This window comes from Apteryx rowi, unplaced genomic scaffold, assembly GCF_003343035.1.
Source record: "Apteryx rowi isolate R43461 unplaced genomic scaffold, aptRow1 scaffold_115, whole genome shotgun sequence".
Classification (NCBI taxonomy): domain Eukaryota; kingdom Metazoa; phylum Chordata; class Aves; order Apterygiformes; family Apterygidae; genus Apteryx; species Apteryx rowi.
Genome location: NW_020447364.1, coordinates 756,004 through 772,100, shown reverse-complemented (window position 1 = coordinate 772,100; position 16,097 = coordinate 756,004). Strand labels below are relative to the sequence as shown.

Genomic DNA, 16,097 nt, shown 5'->3' with positions numbered 1-16,097 from the left:
GTATCACATCTCTTATGTGACATTTTTACAAAAGTTGTGAAACATCATTTAGTTCCAACCAGACTCTGAGTTTGGTTGCATTCTCAATCTCATTTTTATCATAGACACAACTGGTAGTCAAAGTCCAAACTCATTTAATTAAATGTAGGACCAGGCACTCGATAAGAACTCTTCATTTACTTAGGGCTAGGTGATAAAAATCAGTGCATCTCCATTGCTTTTACTAATGTAATGCAACAATATACCAAGGGAAGACTGGTTTCTCTGTTTTTCCTTCTATTTATCTGTGATCTAATTATGGAACCAGGCTTACAGCCTTTGTATATACCAAGCCCTTTCCGCATTCATGGATATTATCTTTTATATCAAAATTAGCAAACACATTCCATTGCTATTTCCTTCTCCATAGTTTTCTGAAATAACATAGTTCTCATTTATCTTCAGCAGTCTAAAAGGTGAGCAGTATAATCTAAGCTGCATCCCTCTTTAACCAATGAGAAGTGAGAGAATGGGATCACTATGGGGCAAAATCCTTCTTCCATTTAGGATGTGCTGAATTGCTCTTTCCTTCCTGTGCTTATAGAGGTAATCTAGAAAACTAGCTCAGATCAGATGCAGCAAAGGTACACAAGGTGAATCCCACCCCAAAGTGTCCAGCATTTCTAGCACAAGCACCTCACTCAGAATAAAAGGTTTTGTAGGATGGCAGTAATGCAATGGAAGCAAATTACAAATCTGTATTTGTTCCAAACGGGAATTTAACAAAACCACTTTTATGAAATCTACCAAGTTTTACAATATCGGATGGAGGGTTTCAAATACACTAAGTGTTGGCAGGTATGAGTGGAAGTGTGGGCTGGAGGTGAAGCAGAAGAAAAGGAAAGAGAGAAAGAATGCTGCAGCAATAAAAATGACACTTACTCATTGGAGCAAAGAAGTTTACAAGAGCTTCTGATGCATCTTTCAGTTTCACTTTAAATTTGCTGGGCGCCACTTCACTTTTTTCTAAAACATGCTGAGTTGGTGATGCAAAACCTGAAAGCTCATAATGATTAGCTCATTACCATCAAAATATCCACAATTAATTAAATGCAATGACATTTTCATACTGATTATCTTTCATTATGAAGGCATTTATAGTCATTATGAATTGTGACTAGTGATGGCTAGCAAGGTTAAACATAAATGTCTTTCTGTTGTACTCAATTATATTACTTCAAATTGCTTCATGAACCAAAATGAGTAAAGAACAGAAGCTGTGAAATTTAAATTATATTAAAGAATCCTTTCAGCTGGAAATTGTCAAGACAAAAAGCACTATTGTTCACATACCAGATACAGATTACATTAAAACTCTATTTTATATCGATTTTTTTTTTTCCTCTCTCTGTGGTATATGAGAGCAGAACTTTTGGTCTTTCTTTTAGATCAAGATCAGACCAGAACCAACACAGAAAAAGAGAACAGAGTAAGAAGTGGGTTTGTCAGATACAACAAACAGTGCATCTAGCCTGGTACCCTGTTTCAGACAGTGGTCAATAATAGCTGTCTAGGAAAGAGCAAAAAAAACCCCAAAATACTGAGATACTAGGATATTTTCCCAAACTCAAGTGGTTTGTGGCCCTGGGACTTCTCGATCACCTTTCCTTTTTTATTCCCCTGAAAAAATGTAGCATAAATTGGTTTTGTTGCCTCACTATACACTTCTTTTAATCTTTGGGAGAGGTGCCTAAGGACAGGAAGAAAGCAAATATCACTCCAAGTCTTCAAAAAGGGCAAGGAGGAGGACCCAGGGAGCTACAGGCCAGTCAGCCTCACCTCCATCCCTGGAAAGGTGAKRGAGCAGCTCATCYTGGAWGYCATCTCCWYGYATGTGRAGGAMAAGAAGCTGATCAGTAGTCCAGCACGGATTCACCAAGGGGAACTCGTGTTTAACCAACCTGATAGCATTTTACGATGGGATGATTGGCTGGGTAGATGAGGGGAGAGCAGTGGATGTTGTCTACCTTGACTTCAATAAGGCTTTCGACACTGTCTCCCATAACATCCTCATAGGCAAGCTCAGGAAGTGCAGGCTAGGTGGATTGAGAACTGGCTGAACAGCAGAGCTTAGAGAGTTGTGATCAGTGGCACAGAGTCTAGTTGGAGCCTGTAGCTAGCAACAGGACCCCTGGCCCCCAGGGGCCAGTACTGGGTCTAGTCTTGTTCAACTTCTTCATCAGTGACCTGGATGAAGGGGCAGAATGCACCCTCAGCAAGTTTGCTGATGATACCAAACTGGGAGGAGTGGCCGATACACCAGAGGGCTGTGCTGCCAGTCAGAGGGACCTCAACAGGCTGGAGAGGTGGGCAGAGAGGAACCTCATGAAGTTCAACAAAGGCAAGGGCAGGGTTCTGCACCTGGGGAGGAATAACTCCATGCACCAGTACAGGCTGGGGGTTGACCTGCTGGAAAGCAGCTCTGCGGAGAAGGACCTGGGAGTGCTGGTGGACACCAAGTTAACCACGAACCAGCAATGTGTCCTTGTGGCCAAGAAGGCCAATGGTACCCTGGGCTGTGGAAGCGTTGCCAGCAGGTTGAAGGAGGTGATCCACCCCCTCTACTCAGCCCTGGTGAGGCCACATCTGGAGTGCTGTGTCCAGTTCTGGGCTCCCCAATACAAGGGAGACATGGAGCTGCTGGAGAGAGTCCAGTGGAGGGCTACTAAGGTGATTAAGGGACTGGAGCATCTCTCATGAGGAAAGGCTGAGAGAGCTGGGACTCTTCAGCCTGGAGAAGAAACGACTGAGAGGGGCTATCTTATCAATGTGTATAAGTATCTGAAGGAAAGGTGTAAAGAGGATGGGGCCAGACTCTTCTCAGTGGTGCCCAGCAACAGGACAAGAGGCAACAAGCACAAACTGAAACATGGCAAGTTCCATCTGAACATGAGGAAAAACTTCTTTACTGTGAGGGTGACAGAGCACTGGAACAGGTTGCCCAGAGAGGTTGTGGAGTCTCCATCCTTGAAGACATTCAAAAGCCATCTGGACACAATCCTGGGCAACCTGCCCTAGGTGACTCTGCTTGAGCAGGGGGGTTTAGACTGGATGATCTCCAGAGGTCCCTTCCAATCTCAACCGTTCCGTGATTCCATTAAAGCAAAGGAGTAAATCACTGTGGGACTCCACGAGCAGTCAACCATACCACAATGGAGAGGAACCCCCCCCCCCCCACAAATGAAAAAACAAAAAACTCTGCTCACCCCGGGTATTAAATTCCTAGTTGCTGTTTCTTGCCTTTTTTTCCGCCTCTATATAAGAAACTCACCCCATCACAGCTTCATTTAACAGCTTTCAGTGATGGAGTTTATTGAAAGCTATTTCACAGTTTTATAGTTCTTTGTCAACAGGAAAGAGATCATGGCCTAACCAGAAACTAAGATATTGAACAACTTGTTGGTCTTTTAGATGATTCTTCAGCTAGTAGCATCAAGAGCCCCAGGCGTATAAATCCACTGTTCATCCTGGGGCACAACTTCTGTGCTATATAGCACTCCCTTGAGGAAAAGTAGTATCTGAGCAGGGAGAATTGAATGCATGTCAAAATAGAGAATGTGAAACTCATTAACAGAAATGAGACCTCCAAAGTTCAGACTAACAGTTATGTCATGGTCCCTGGTGGCCAAGGCACAACAACAGAAACAGTTTTGAAGATTTTATAATGATTTTGAAGGAAGTTCATAAGAGATGAGTTATCTGGCAGTCAATTTGGTAAGAAGAATCTAAAAAGAGGACCATGGTTGTCCTATATGTTACTCCCTTGTATGAGGGTTTAAAGAGACACGTGCCATATGTGTAGCTCAGACACACAAACACACCCTGAAAGTGGAATGGCTTATTCATCTAGATATTGCAGAAACATTTTACAGTAACTCTTGGATCAACTGACAGCCTTTTACCAGGACCTGAAAATGCTGCCTCCGAAGTCTGCCTTCTCAAGGCAAAGGATCAAATGCAAGCTGAATGCATAGGCTGATCCTTTATCCGCAATTTCAGATGACCGAAGTAAACTTCTGGTGTGAATGCAACTTATCAGCCTGACAGAAATCTTTGTTAACTATTTTAGTCTACCTGCTASAGTAAGTATGTCAAACTTCTACAGATTTCAGCAATACTTTTAACTGTAGGCTGGGGTGTGGGGGTGGGGGGAGGAGGGGTGTCCAAAAAGGGGGGGGGGGGCAGGAAATCTATAATCAAGGTAAAACAAAAACAAGATGCACTACCAGGGATGGAACAACAAGCATGTGTTTCTCTCACAGATGAGCAAAGAGGGAAATGGGGACTACGCTTTGAGGAAAAACATAACTTTCCTGTATTTTTCAGGACTATGATCCTTCTTGGTAACGTTTTTCAATATTTTTCGATCACAGCCAAGACAAAGTGGCAACCTTAAATTCCTGCTAGTAAAATTATTTGCTTCTTCTACAGAAATACCTTCTTCTTGCAATACTCACTTGAACCGATGCTATGAAACATCATCAGAATCACACAGTTCCACAACAGATGAGTGCCAGTTACTCCTTGCAGCATTACTGCAATAAAACCAGTAGTAAAAATGAATATGTAGTTGTGTATAAGTAACTTATTTTTTACTTTGTATTTACTGTTTATAACAAACATCACAGAAGACTGCTGCACAGAGCAGGACTGCCATCATCTTCATGCATTAAAAAAGGAGGCCAAACCCAGTAAAAAAAATTGGGCAATAATTACTGATTTTGAAGAAATTAGCCACTTAAGAGAACTTAATGAGAGGCACCTCAAACAGACTAGCCAAAAAATGGCTTCCTTTAAAGTATCCCAGAGCTAGCTATTTGACATGTTAAAAAGAGTAATCACTTTTAGCTAAGTATTTTAGTCCAGGTTTAAGGCCAGAATCAGGACTTAAGAAGCAACAATCTTTGAAAAATTATGACATATCTAATTTAGCTTACTGAATTATTCAGTCTTTCCAACACTAGAGGACTATGAGATGCTTTGGGCAAAAAATACTTTAAAAAAAAGGGTTCAAAAGGATACTTAAGATTTTTAAAAATATTTTTATCTAAAGTCATTCACAGTAACTTAACAGCAGGTGTTGGGACGGGTTTTTATACCCCAAAACTGTTTCCTGAAGACTGCTTTGCCAGTGGCTGTATTTGATTTTGCCTGGCTGCTGCCCATTTCTGTCACCTTTAAAAGGTCTTTTCCAATTACTACCATGTATATATTTATTAATTAAGGCAGCTTAAACCTAGTGATTATTTTAAATGATTAGTATTGGTAAGGGAGCAGAATCCCATTTTCCTAAGCACTGTACAGAGAGGAGTAAGACTGCATTTTACAGATACTGTCCTTTGAAAGGGCTGTTCTCTCTGTACTCCTGCTAAATGTGGAACACTTTCCTGCAGTTAGAACATACCTGTTCTGTAGAATAATATACAAATATGTTCTCTGTCCCACAGAAAAACTTTCCTTTGGCATTTAAGTGTGAAATTACTTCTTAACAGGACAGGTCAGAAGAAGCAAAGGTGAAACTTGTTTTTCAGGAAACCTATTATAATGCAATGCCATCCAGGAGAAATGGGAAGGGAGGAAACATTCCCTGAGAGGGGGGAAACAAGACAGATTTAAAGGTTCTAGCTTTGCCCCTTACATATTTCTCCTTTCGCTATCTTCTCTGCTACTGCTGGAACTGGAAGATTATGGCTATCCAGGATGCAGCAGCTACAGACTTGTTAGGCAAGACAGAACACAGAAACAGGAAAGCCTGTCACAATGGTTCCCTGTTACCCATGACATCGCTCACAGTGAACACTACCGATGTGATACCTGCACCAATCATCTAAGGGAATGGAAAAAAGCCACACATTGAGTTAACTCCTGAGAAATTCAGCCCCCAAAAGGGCAAAGACCAAGTTACAGGCCTGTTAGTCTTCCCATCCYTCACGTTAAAACTCGTGAGTTTATCCTATTCTCTATCACAGCTCACTGTGCAAAACAGAACCACCACCTAGAAAACAATTGCGGAGATCAGGCAATAGAAACTGCAGTCCATTGATACACTCCTCAAAACAGCCAAAGTTTAGGCAGAGCACATAAGTTAGAACTCCCCAATAATTTCATTGTATGTAAGCTGACAGGTAACATTTCACTGAGGTCTCGGAGAAGTGGCTCACACATGTAAAGTGCAACACTAATTCTTGAATGAGGGTCACTCCATCAGTTCCTGAAACAAATCCCTGCACTGGAAGCAAAGGGATAGTCAGACAAGACTTTTTCATTCTTACACATGTTCATTCCATTTATTAATGGAATGTTCTTTGGATGGATTAGGAACAGTGTTAAAAAGGAAAAAACCCACAGAAACCTAAAGTAAATGCAGTCACCAAAAAAACCCAGCAGTTCTCAAAACAATCTAGCTCCCTAAAGCAGTTTACCATGTTTTACAAAAAACTTAAGCACAACAGCTGTCTAAACAGACAAGTGATCTTGAAAAAAAATTCATACATGCAAATGTTTTTTTCCCCCCCCCCCATCTTAGTTAACTAATGAATAATGAGTTAAGAAGGGTGACGTCGTTTAGACTACATTTGGTAGGTAGCATTAGTTTGCTAGGATAGTCAGGCAGCCTCAATTTCATTGCTTCTTTCTGAACAAACTATATGCCACAACTCTCAATACAATCAATGAGGAGATATTTAAAGACACCTAATACAGCTAAACAGTCTCCATTTTACAAGCATCTAACTTAACATGCAATTAAGATTTTTTTGATTTCTGTCATGGAACACTGCATATGATGTAATACATTTCTGGGACTGTACAAGTATGGGACTTTCCAGATTGCAGGGAATAAGAGAAAACTGTCCACACATTTTGTTTATCACTTATTGTTTTTGTAGTTTAAGGCTGATGACTCTTACTTTAACTGTAGTCTATTTCTGAGGCCTAAGCTAAACCCACTAGACCCCCAAACTCCAAAGAGTTCTTCCAGTTACACCATTTCTGTAACAGTCATGTTTCTATTCATTTATAGGGATAACATCCCTGCCAATGCTCCATATTCAAGTTGGGTTGGGTGTTTTTTTGTTTGTTTTAAACTGCTTTTATTAGAAATGAGTTTCTCATATCCAGTGCAAAAATATGCCAAAGTCTGTTGAATCACAAACCTTCAAACAACATGAAGAACCTCAGCAGAAACATAAATCTGTAATTGTTGCTGTTTTTATGATCTACTTTCACATAGCTCTCAAAGGACACAAGATCAAATCTTGACCATTTGACTGACAGTAGTTACTACTTCAAGAATTCCTGTACAACAGGCTTCAAACAATGTAAGGAAAAAAAAAAAAGAGAGAGAAATAGTAGCAACTGGCTCACATCCATGGTTTAGTAGTCAGTATTTACCTCCATTAGAAATTGCTCAAGATGGATGATCTTCATAACCATGCAAGCAGGAGTGACAGACATGGGGTACATCTGAAAAAAAAACTCTTAGGATTATGAAAAGGATTCCTCCCCCGACATGGACACCAGCTCCAAAGGCTGATGTGCAAGACTCATGCTACTTAAGAACAGAGAGCTGTAGTAGTAAACCTAACCATTTCAATGGTACAAATAGTCCAAGAGCATGATGTGAAAGTTGCACCACATCTAAGCAAGGCTGGTGCAACTCTAGCAAGGGGAATAACCCTGCAGATCAAACAGGTATCTATTCAGAACACCTGACTTAGAAGGACTGACCTCAGTTTTCATCACATACATATAAAAAAGTTGTCTTACACTGTTAAAATATCAAAGTTCTCCTAGCCATCTTGATTTTCATAGCTGTGAATGCAGCTGGGGAAGACTGACTAGCAGTACTGTTAAGTGAAAGTGGGGGAGAGGAGGGAGGGGGAAAAAAATCTTATTACGCACTACTACAAAAACTACTACTACTTTACCTTGTTACTTTAAGTACCCAACAAAATCAATATCAACTTTTTATTTATTTTAAATACAGGTATTCCATTATGAATCTTAGTGTTTCTGGAAATGGACAAAATCTTTAATAATATATACGATAAAAAAATTTAAGACCCACCTTTGCTTTTGCAGATTAGTACAGAATGCCAGCTTCCAGAATCATACAGCGGGGTTCCTGAAGTGACTGAGGAATACTTATTCAGAAGCTAATTAATCTATTTCCTTTTAATATTCAATTACTGAAGAGTTTTGAGGAGAAAGGTGCTGCAGTTCAGGAAAATCAGTTATCTTTCACAGTAAGCGCTCCTACGAAGAACGCAGAGTCTATGCTCAGTATCATAATTGCAGTACTTAATTTTGTTTCTGGCTTGTTGAAAGAAAACCAAACATGGTATACAAAATTATGTTTGAGATTAGAGACAGAAACTTCAGAAAAAACTCATGTGTAACTAAGTCATTTAAAGAATTTCAGTACTCAAGAAACTAAATTGATTTGTTTTTTGAATTCATGCTCATAAACAGACAAGATTTTCATCTGTTTCAAACAAGCTATTTAAAAATATTCTTTTCTTGATTAGGTTTTATACCAACTATAAAAATCTTAACTTCCCACCATCATTAATAAAAACATATTTACTAAAGAAAGGAAACAAACTTGCTCTCTATTTTCATAAACATTTGTTAATTTATAGGTTTTTAGCTTAACCCTATTGAATTTAAAACTTTGGCATTATTCACAAATACCTCTTACTCTTTAAAAAGGACTTTATTTTTAAAATAATTTTAATTCATTAGACCATACTTGATAAGTTACCAGTAGGATCTGAACCCAAGCATCAGACATTAGTTGCACTTTCAAGTTTTGTAACACCACATGATTTTTCAAAATAAAATTGTACATTTAGATTTACAGTTTAATTCGTTGAAATTTACTAACATTTAAAAACACTGGATTTTGAATCAAAAGGGATACATATTAAGCACGCAGAAATACTGAAAAAGGTCATAGCCCCCAAATGCATTTGAAAATGGAATGTGATTAATATGACAAATCAGTTTAGTAATTTCACATTTAACCTAGTTAGCACCTTAGTGAACTCAACTACTGAATGTAGAAAATTTAATGCATATAATGTCACAGCTCAACAAGTATTGTACCATTTCATCATGAGATTTCATTTTTTTGTGTGCATTATGTGCCATAATTTTGAAAATTGGTAATATATCAGAAGTTTTCTAAAACATGTGAAAATAAACAATGGCTACAGTTAAAAGTTTAAACAGAGAAATATTTTTTTCTACTTATGAGTTTTTTTAAAGCAATCATTTATAAGGATTGCATCAACATCAGTTAGCAGAGGAAGATCAAACTTTATTGAAACTGCTTGCATACAAAATATATTGCACTATAACCAAACAAATGTCAACATAAAATCCAATCTGTTGTAGCTAATATGTACAGAGAATATTGCCCAAGAGCAGTTACATTACAAGGTCAGTCTACCTTGGTTAATTATCTACAGTATTTTAAACCAAACAGCTTACAGATGATGTGTGCAAGGTACCAATTTCTGTTTTCAAATACTATACATTCCCAAAATAAATAACTAGAAATCAACATTAATGTTTGGCAATACTTTTTAAGACATTGTTATATTTGTTAAATCATGTGCAGTTTGTTGCCATTTTTAATATGCTCACCTGTATGCAAGGAAAAAAACAGAATGAAAAAGCAAAGAAACGAAACTCACAAAATACATCAGAGGCAAGGTCAAGTTTGTACAATTCTGTACATAATCAGTGGCTCCCTTCTGGAGTAATTTGACTAAAAATGGATTAAAATGAAGGTCCTTATACAGTTTTGCCCAGTAAATTTAATTCATGATCAGAAATAAAAGAAAGCACAACTCCTCCCACAAGTTCCCACCCTTCCCTTGTGTATGGTCATACTTTGTATCAAATTCTGCAACGGCTTCCAATTGGCTGGTAATTCAGACCTTGCACCTCAAAATATTATGAATTTGTTCTGCCTTCAATATATCCAGCTGCTATACCTGAACTTCCAGGGCATTACACATGGTGATTTTCTTACCTCCCCTGAGATAATCCCCAAATTAAACTAAGCAATTCAAAAAAATTTTAGGAGGATGAAAAGCGCTTTAAACTGGTCATCTGGCCAAATAGCAGGCACACACTACTAGCTTGTGAACAAGTCACATTTGTTCCCTCAGTAACAATGAGTTTTTAGTTTTCCACAATGGAAAGTTTTTTTGTTTTTTTTTTTTAAAAAAACTTCTGTACTGCCTACAAAGAAAAAATTACACCCCTCTCTCAATAACACTATTTTTCCAAATCTTCAGTGCAAAATAAATTTCCTATTCTTATAACTGCCTAACCCAATGTTTATGTAAGGAAAAAATTATGGAAAGCATGCACTTGTCTATAAAGTACTAATGTCTGACAAGGATTGCTACATATATTTTACATTTAGTGTTACCGACTCATCTTCCCTGATTTCTGCATCCAAATATAATATTCCTACCTGCCAAGATATAAAAAAGGCACAGATCATACAACTTTTTTGCTAATGAAAATGACAATTGTTACATCACACATATTTCAGGGTCCACTAAAATACTGAAAAAGGTGGACCAGAATGTGAACTGACACAGGACATAAAACGACATAGCATTTCATGAAGAACTTGTAAGTTAGATTGAAAACAGAAGCCAATTTGATTACTGCAAACACTATTTATTCTGAAAATTGAAATTGAGCAGTGATTTTGACCCGATGCGTTAAAATGGTACAACTGAACAGAAAGTTTACCAATGCACAGCTCAGTATTTTTAAAACAAACAAAAAAAAGAATCTTTCATTGTTTGAAGTGCAATATGTACTTGAAAGCGATTTTCGGAAATTCAGATATTTTTATGCAAATATTTGAATAACTTCTTATTCTGAAAACAACTGCTTACTGTTGATGTTAAAAAAGGCTAACAGAGAACATATGTTCATTTCATGCCCTGCGCCATCTTGCCTACTATTTGTCTTTGGCCTAACAAGTTTCTCTAATGTGGAATAGGAATTACTGAAACAGTATAGGAAATATGACTTTAGAATTATGCAGTTTAGGGTACTCCATTCACCAATGGCTGTTGACCATCTGCGCTGTCCGCTTTCTCTTTCTTCTGATTACGTTCTTTACCCGTGCGCAGCCGACTACCTTCATTGGAGGTATTCTGTAATGTTTTAGTGTGGACACTCCTTTCATTATTGCAGTCAATTCTGATCTGGAACAAGTCAGAGTTATATAAAGCATTCTCTTTCTTACATCCACCCCTTCAGCATTCCCTACATTAGCAGCCTGGAAGGGGCACTATTATTAAGTGGTCAGTAGACAATTAAACAGTCCCACACCCTTATGGTTTTGTTAAGCAGATCTAACTGAAGYGGAAAAGCGTGCAAATTTATTTCTGTTTGAAAATGTCACACACTTGTAACCTAAAAAAAAAAAATATTCAGTCTAGCCTTGGAAAGTTAAAATAAATTTTACAAGTTCCTGAGAAGCAAAAAATAGTATGTGCAAGAAGAATTTACAGTATATGGAACTTTGAAGCATCATTTGACTTTTAATAATTCATGTTTCTACTTGTTATATAGAAATATTTTTGGACAAAAATGAACATAGGAAAGCTGTAATGAAATGATACTAACACTCAAAAAATCCACTCAGCTCCCCCTTTGCCCAGATTTCATTTAATCCACAAAAAAGACATATCTGGCTTTTCTAAATGGTCATGAAGAATTTCACAAAAGCATTTTAAAAGTAAGATTTTTCTGCTCACAGGGTAAATCTTTAATCCCATTTCTGGCTTATTGCTTTAAACATTATAAAATTTTTTTTTTTTTATAACCTGATCAGCCAGGATTCAAGCATATGCAAGATCTTATTTTCAATAAGAAAATAGTCTCATCCAAATCTCAGAGTAACAGAAAAAAATCATGACATTGATAAATCTTATTTCCTTCCTTAGGAACACACTTCTCCATTACCTACCTCACAAATTTTTATATGTAATCAAGAATTCACTTGCAAAAAATTTTTATGGCTAAACAACTTACATGTTAGTTGTCTGTACTTGCAATGTACATTCAGGTATTACACCTCCAACTTCATCAATTCCACTTGGGAAACAGAGCATCTAGTCATTTACTCCAGATTTTCCTCCCCACCCAAAACAGGCTTTCTCAAACCAAATCAAGAGTCATCCTCAATCTCCCAGGAGAGTCATAATTCTTGGTAACACTATGCACAAGAAAGTAGCTGCAGCTGCTCATTATTTCTTTCTCCCAACATAACTCGTCCTTCATGGTAAAAGGATGTCTACATGTTATCATTTGAAGCAAGAACAGTTTCTATTTGGGGAACTTAACATACAAACATAAATTACCAGCCAGAATAACTCCATTCAATAAAACATACCGGAAAAAAAATTGTACAAATACTTTTATAAGAGACTAAAATATTTTTATATATAATTTAAAATATTTCTTCATGGGATTTTTAATTAATTTTGTAATTTGCCACTACTTGACTAATTCAGCAYAGCTTTAAATTGCAAGTGTTTCATTTAATACTGAAGGTACAGTTTAAAATTCCATCTCTAACTCTTAAGATTCTGGCTGCAATACACCCCATTTTTCAATCATTATATATTCTCTTTCCTCTGTTATAGTACTTGTGTCGTAAAGACAAAAGACAAGAACAGACAACGCAACAACAAGAAATAGCTGAGAACAAAAAGAAAAAAAATAAAAGAATGAAATGAAGCTATTTTAGTAAAATCTTAGGACTCATGATCAGTGTTCTAACTAACGGCAGAGCCAAAATCACAGTTAAGCTATTAACCACCACTACAGTTGTGGTCAGTCTGAGCTACGTTGTAAAGTCAGGTTTATCCTCTTAATTTCATAAATCGAATTCAGTGCAACTCTGAACTTTCAGAAACTGACAGCAAAACAAAGATCTGCAGCTTTCACATTAGGAAGTCACATCTTTACAAAACCCAATATATCAAGATTCCTGCGTATAAGCTACAAAATGGTACAGAACTCTGCTATTCCTGTAAATGTGGTTATGGAATAAAGAAACACAAGGCTACTGTATTACTTGCAGTTTTGAAGAGTCTGATGTTAGTACCTGATACTTCTGCAATTTTAAACAGTGCAGAGTTCTAACAAGAGAAAAATTACCTGAAGAGATCCATCTGCTGTTCTCCCTTTTGTATCTCTTGAGTTACGTTGACGGTTATCTGTTCGTGACTGTTCATCATTTCCTGTAAGAAGAGTTAATCAACTAAGTTGTTTAACAAAGATGCATAATTTTCCTTTACTTAAAATTTATATATGCATAACCAGGAATTACTTCAAAACTTTCATGTTAAAGAGCATTAAGAAAAATATTCGTAATAACATAACAGCAGTTCCTGAACAACAGTTCTTTCTCTAGGAAAGAAAACGGTCCACTGAAGAAAATCTTCTCAGGTGGTAATCATAGTGGATCAAACCAGTGTTTAAAACCAAGACAGGTTAAAAGAAACAGTCTCCTGAGAGTGACTGAAAAAACACCTCTTGTGAAATGATCAACTACAGGAAAGAAGAGCATAATCAATTTTAATAAGATTTAACAAGTTTATATTATTTCTAATGGCTTATGAAGTTTCTAAGTTCTGCTTTACTTTTTTCAAAAAGTCTTATTAAATTAAGCAATGCTCATATCTTGAAAAACCTTTCAAGGAACAAGCAGAATTGTATGGAAAAATATTTAAAATAATAAACATAATGAAATAACACATTATAAAAAGTACGTATTTAACTAAGTTCTCTTATTCTACTCCTCCCTGGTCCTTTCCACTGAATATATAAAATACCACTCTATACAATTCAACTTTATATAATCCTGTTGCATGAAGATGAAATAAAAGATGGGAATACAGACAGTTGAATGAGTAGGACAAATCCTAAAAGACTGTTCTATGTCCACTGATAAATGAGAGTTTGATTTCTTTACCTTCATATGTGACAGTATAGCCTATAAGCTTGAGTCAGAGATTCATGTTAGGAGAGTAAGTGATATGAAATGTAATTCCTATTAATTTTGATAAGAAATAGAGGCCTTTTAGAAGATATGAAAAGATGCTGGGATAGAATGCATCCTCAGCAAGTCTGCAGCTAACACCAAACTAGCTGACACACTGGAGGTTAAGGCTGTCAATCACAGGGACCTTTACACACTGGAGGAAGTTGGCTGACAGGAATCCCATTAACTTTAAAGACAGATCCTAAGTCCCACAGCTGCAACAAAGTAACCCCATGCAAGAGTACAAAGTGCCACTTGCTAGATAGCAGCTCCACAAAGAAGGCTGTGGGGGTGCTGGCTGACAAATTGACCATAAGACAGCAGTGTGCTCTTGCAGCAGAGAAAGTAAACTCAATAACTGGTTGCATTACTAAGCGTGTAGCCAGTATATCCTAACAATGGCCTATTCCCCAGAGTAGTCGAGAGATCGACAAAGTAGAGAGGGTCCAGAGGAGGGCCACCAAATGGCCAAGACACTGGAGCATATGACATGCAACAAGATGATTTTATTTAGCCAGAATAAGATCCAGCTGTAGTCTTCAATTACCTAAAGAGGGATTATAGAGAAGATGGAGTCAAACTCTTCCCAGAGGTGCACAGCAGAAAGACAAGAGAGGTCACCAGTTGCAGCAAGGAAAACTCCAACCAGATATAACACAAAAAAAGGTTCATAAGGAACAGTTAAAACATTGGAACAGGCTGCCCAAAGAGACTGTGGAATCTCCATCCTTGGAGAAACTCAAAACTTTAACTGAACAAGATCCTGAACAACCCAATCAACTTTGAGCTTAGACTTGCTCTGAGCAGCAAGCAGGACTAAACGATCTCCTTTCCAACTTGTGTTTTTCTAAGCTTTTAATAACTAAGGATGTAATGAAGTGCCAAAGTTTTAAGACAAACTGTCAAGATGGAGACTCCAAAAAGTAAGTCTAATTTAATTACTAAAAATACTTTTAAAATAGATACACTTAACTATGTTTTTCTGCCATGGGGAAAAAAACCCAAGATATTTCTTAATATAACCAACATAAAAATATTTTTCATTAAGGACTCCAACACTAAGCTCTTTTTTTTCCAAGATGAAACCTGCACTTACCTTTGAATCCTCCACGACCCCTCCCTCCTTGCCCTCTTGCACCACCTCCACGTCTTCGCCCATCTCCCCTACGAAGGTAGTTGTCACGCTCTTCTTCAGCTGGGGCTAATGACCAATCGCTAAGTTCATCTCTGTGATCAGATTCTGTTTCAGAAGCATTTGATGCTTCAGAATTAGTTCCTATCAAGAGGATAAAAAAAATCCAAACATGCCACTATATCTCATCATGAAAGTACTACAGTAGAACAAAAAACACTGTTTAAAAACTTTCCTTTTTTAAACAAGAAAATTAAGGACTTTTGCCTCCCAACCTCTAACACATTGGAAAGATTGAAATGTATATAATATACATTTCTTCAAAAGGTAAAGACGATCATTAAGACTAGAAGTTAGAACTGTGTTTAAGGTTAAATAATTAGATGTACCACAGTTTTACAGAATGTTTTACTTGGTGTTATCAGCCTATGAGTATATTATCTAATCTATGCAAAGGTACCAAAATCTGAGTAGACTTTTTTTTGTCATTTCTAAAACTGAAAGTTCCAGATTAAACCTGTCCTGTCTCCCCTCACCACCACCACTCAGCTGTCTATTAAAACAAACAAAAACAACAAAACACTATCATGAAACAGCCTTTAACTCACACTGCAGAAACAGAGAACAAAGGTTTTCCTAAATTATTTTAAATACTGGAAGTGCAACAAATAACTAGCTACAAAACAATTTTTTCCAGTTAACACATCACCTTCTTTGAGAAGGGCTGATTCTTTTCCCCAATTTTTTTCTTTTGCTATCACCCTATTATTAACCAGGTGAGCTCATATCTTCTAGTAACAGCAGTAAAGGGGCTTTAGTAGAAAAACATTTACT

General features: G+C 37.2%; 2 protein-coding genes across 37 annotated transcripts in view; both read right to left on the bottom strand.

Annotated features, from left to right (window-relative positions):
• Window positions 1-8,265, bottom strand: part of FMR1NB (FMR1 neighbor) — a 105,278-nt gene extending 97,013 nt beyond the window's left edge. For all 24 annotated transcript variants that reach the window (XR_003255811.1, XR_003255812.1, XR_003255838.1 and 21 more), the window contains exons 1-4: window positions 8,108-8,265; window positions 7,432-7,503; window positions 4,497-4,574; window positions 922-1,035 (exon numbers count right to left, since the gene is read on the bottom strand). Coding sequence is in view for 16 of the 24 variants with exons in the window: in XM_026080147.1 (XP_025935932.1) it covers window positions 922-1,035; window positions 4,497-4,572 (190 nt within the window). In the remaining 8 variants the exon portion in view is untranslated. The remainder of the gene's footprint in view (window positions 1-921; window positions 1,036-4,496; window positions 4,575-7,431; window positions 7,504-8,107) is intronic.
• Window positions 8,266-9,340: 1,075 nt separating this feature from the next.
• The window catches only part of FMR1 (fragile X mental retardation 1), a 33,300-nt gene continuing 26,543 nt past the window's right edge, over window positions 9,341-16,097 (bottom strand). For 6 of the 13 annotated variants that reach the window (XM_026079917.1, XM_026079905.1, XM_026079910.1 and 3 more), the window contains 3 exons: window positions 15,228-15,407; window positions 13,246-13,328; window positions 9,341-11,282 (listed from right to left, as the gene is read on the bottom strand). In XM_026079917.1, coding sequence (XP_025935702.1) covers window positions 11,121-11,282; window positions 13,246-13,328; window positions 15,228-15,407 — 425 coding nt within the window. In that variant the 3' untranslated portion in view covers window positions 9,341-11,120. Of the gene's footprint in view, window positions 12,421-12,503; window positions 12,784-13,245; window positions 13,329-15,227; window positions 15,408-16,097 lie in introns of those variants that run through there. The other 7 variants (XR_003255800.1, XR_003255801.1, XR_003255803.1 and 4 more) reach the window with 7 other exon arrangements.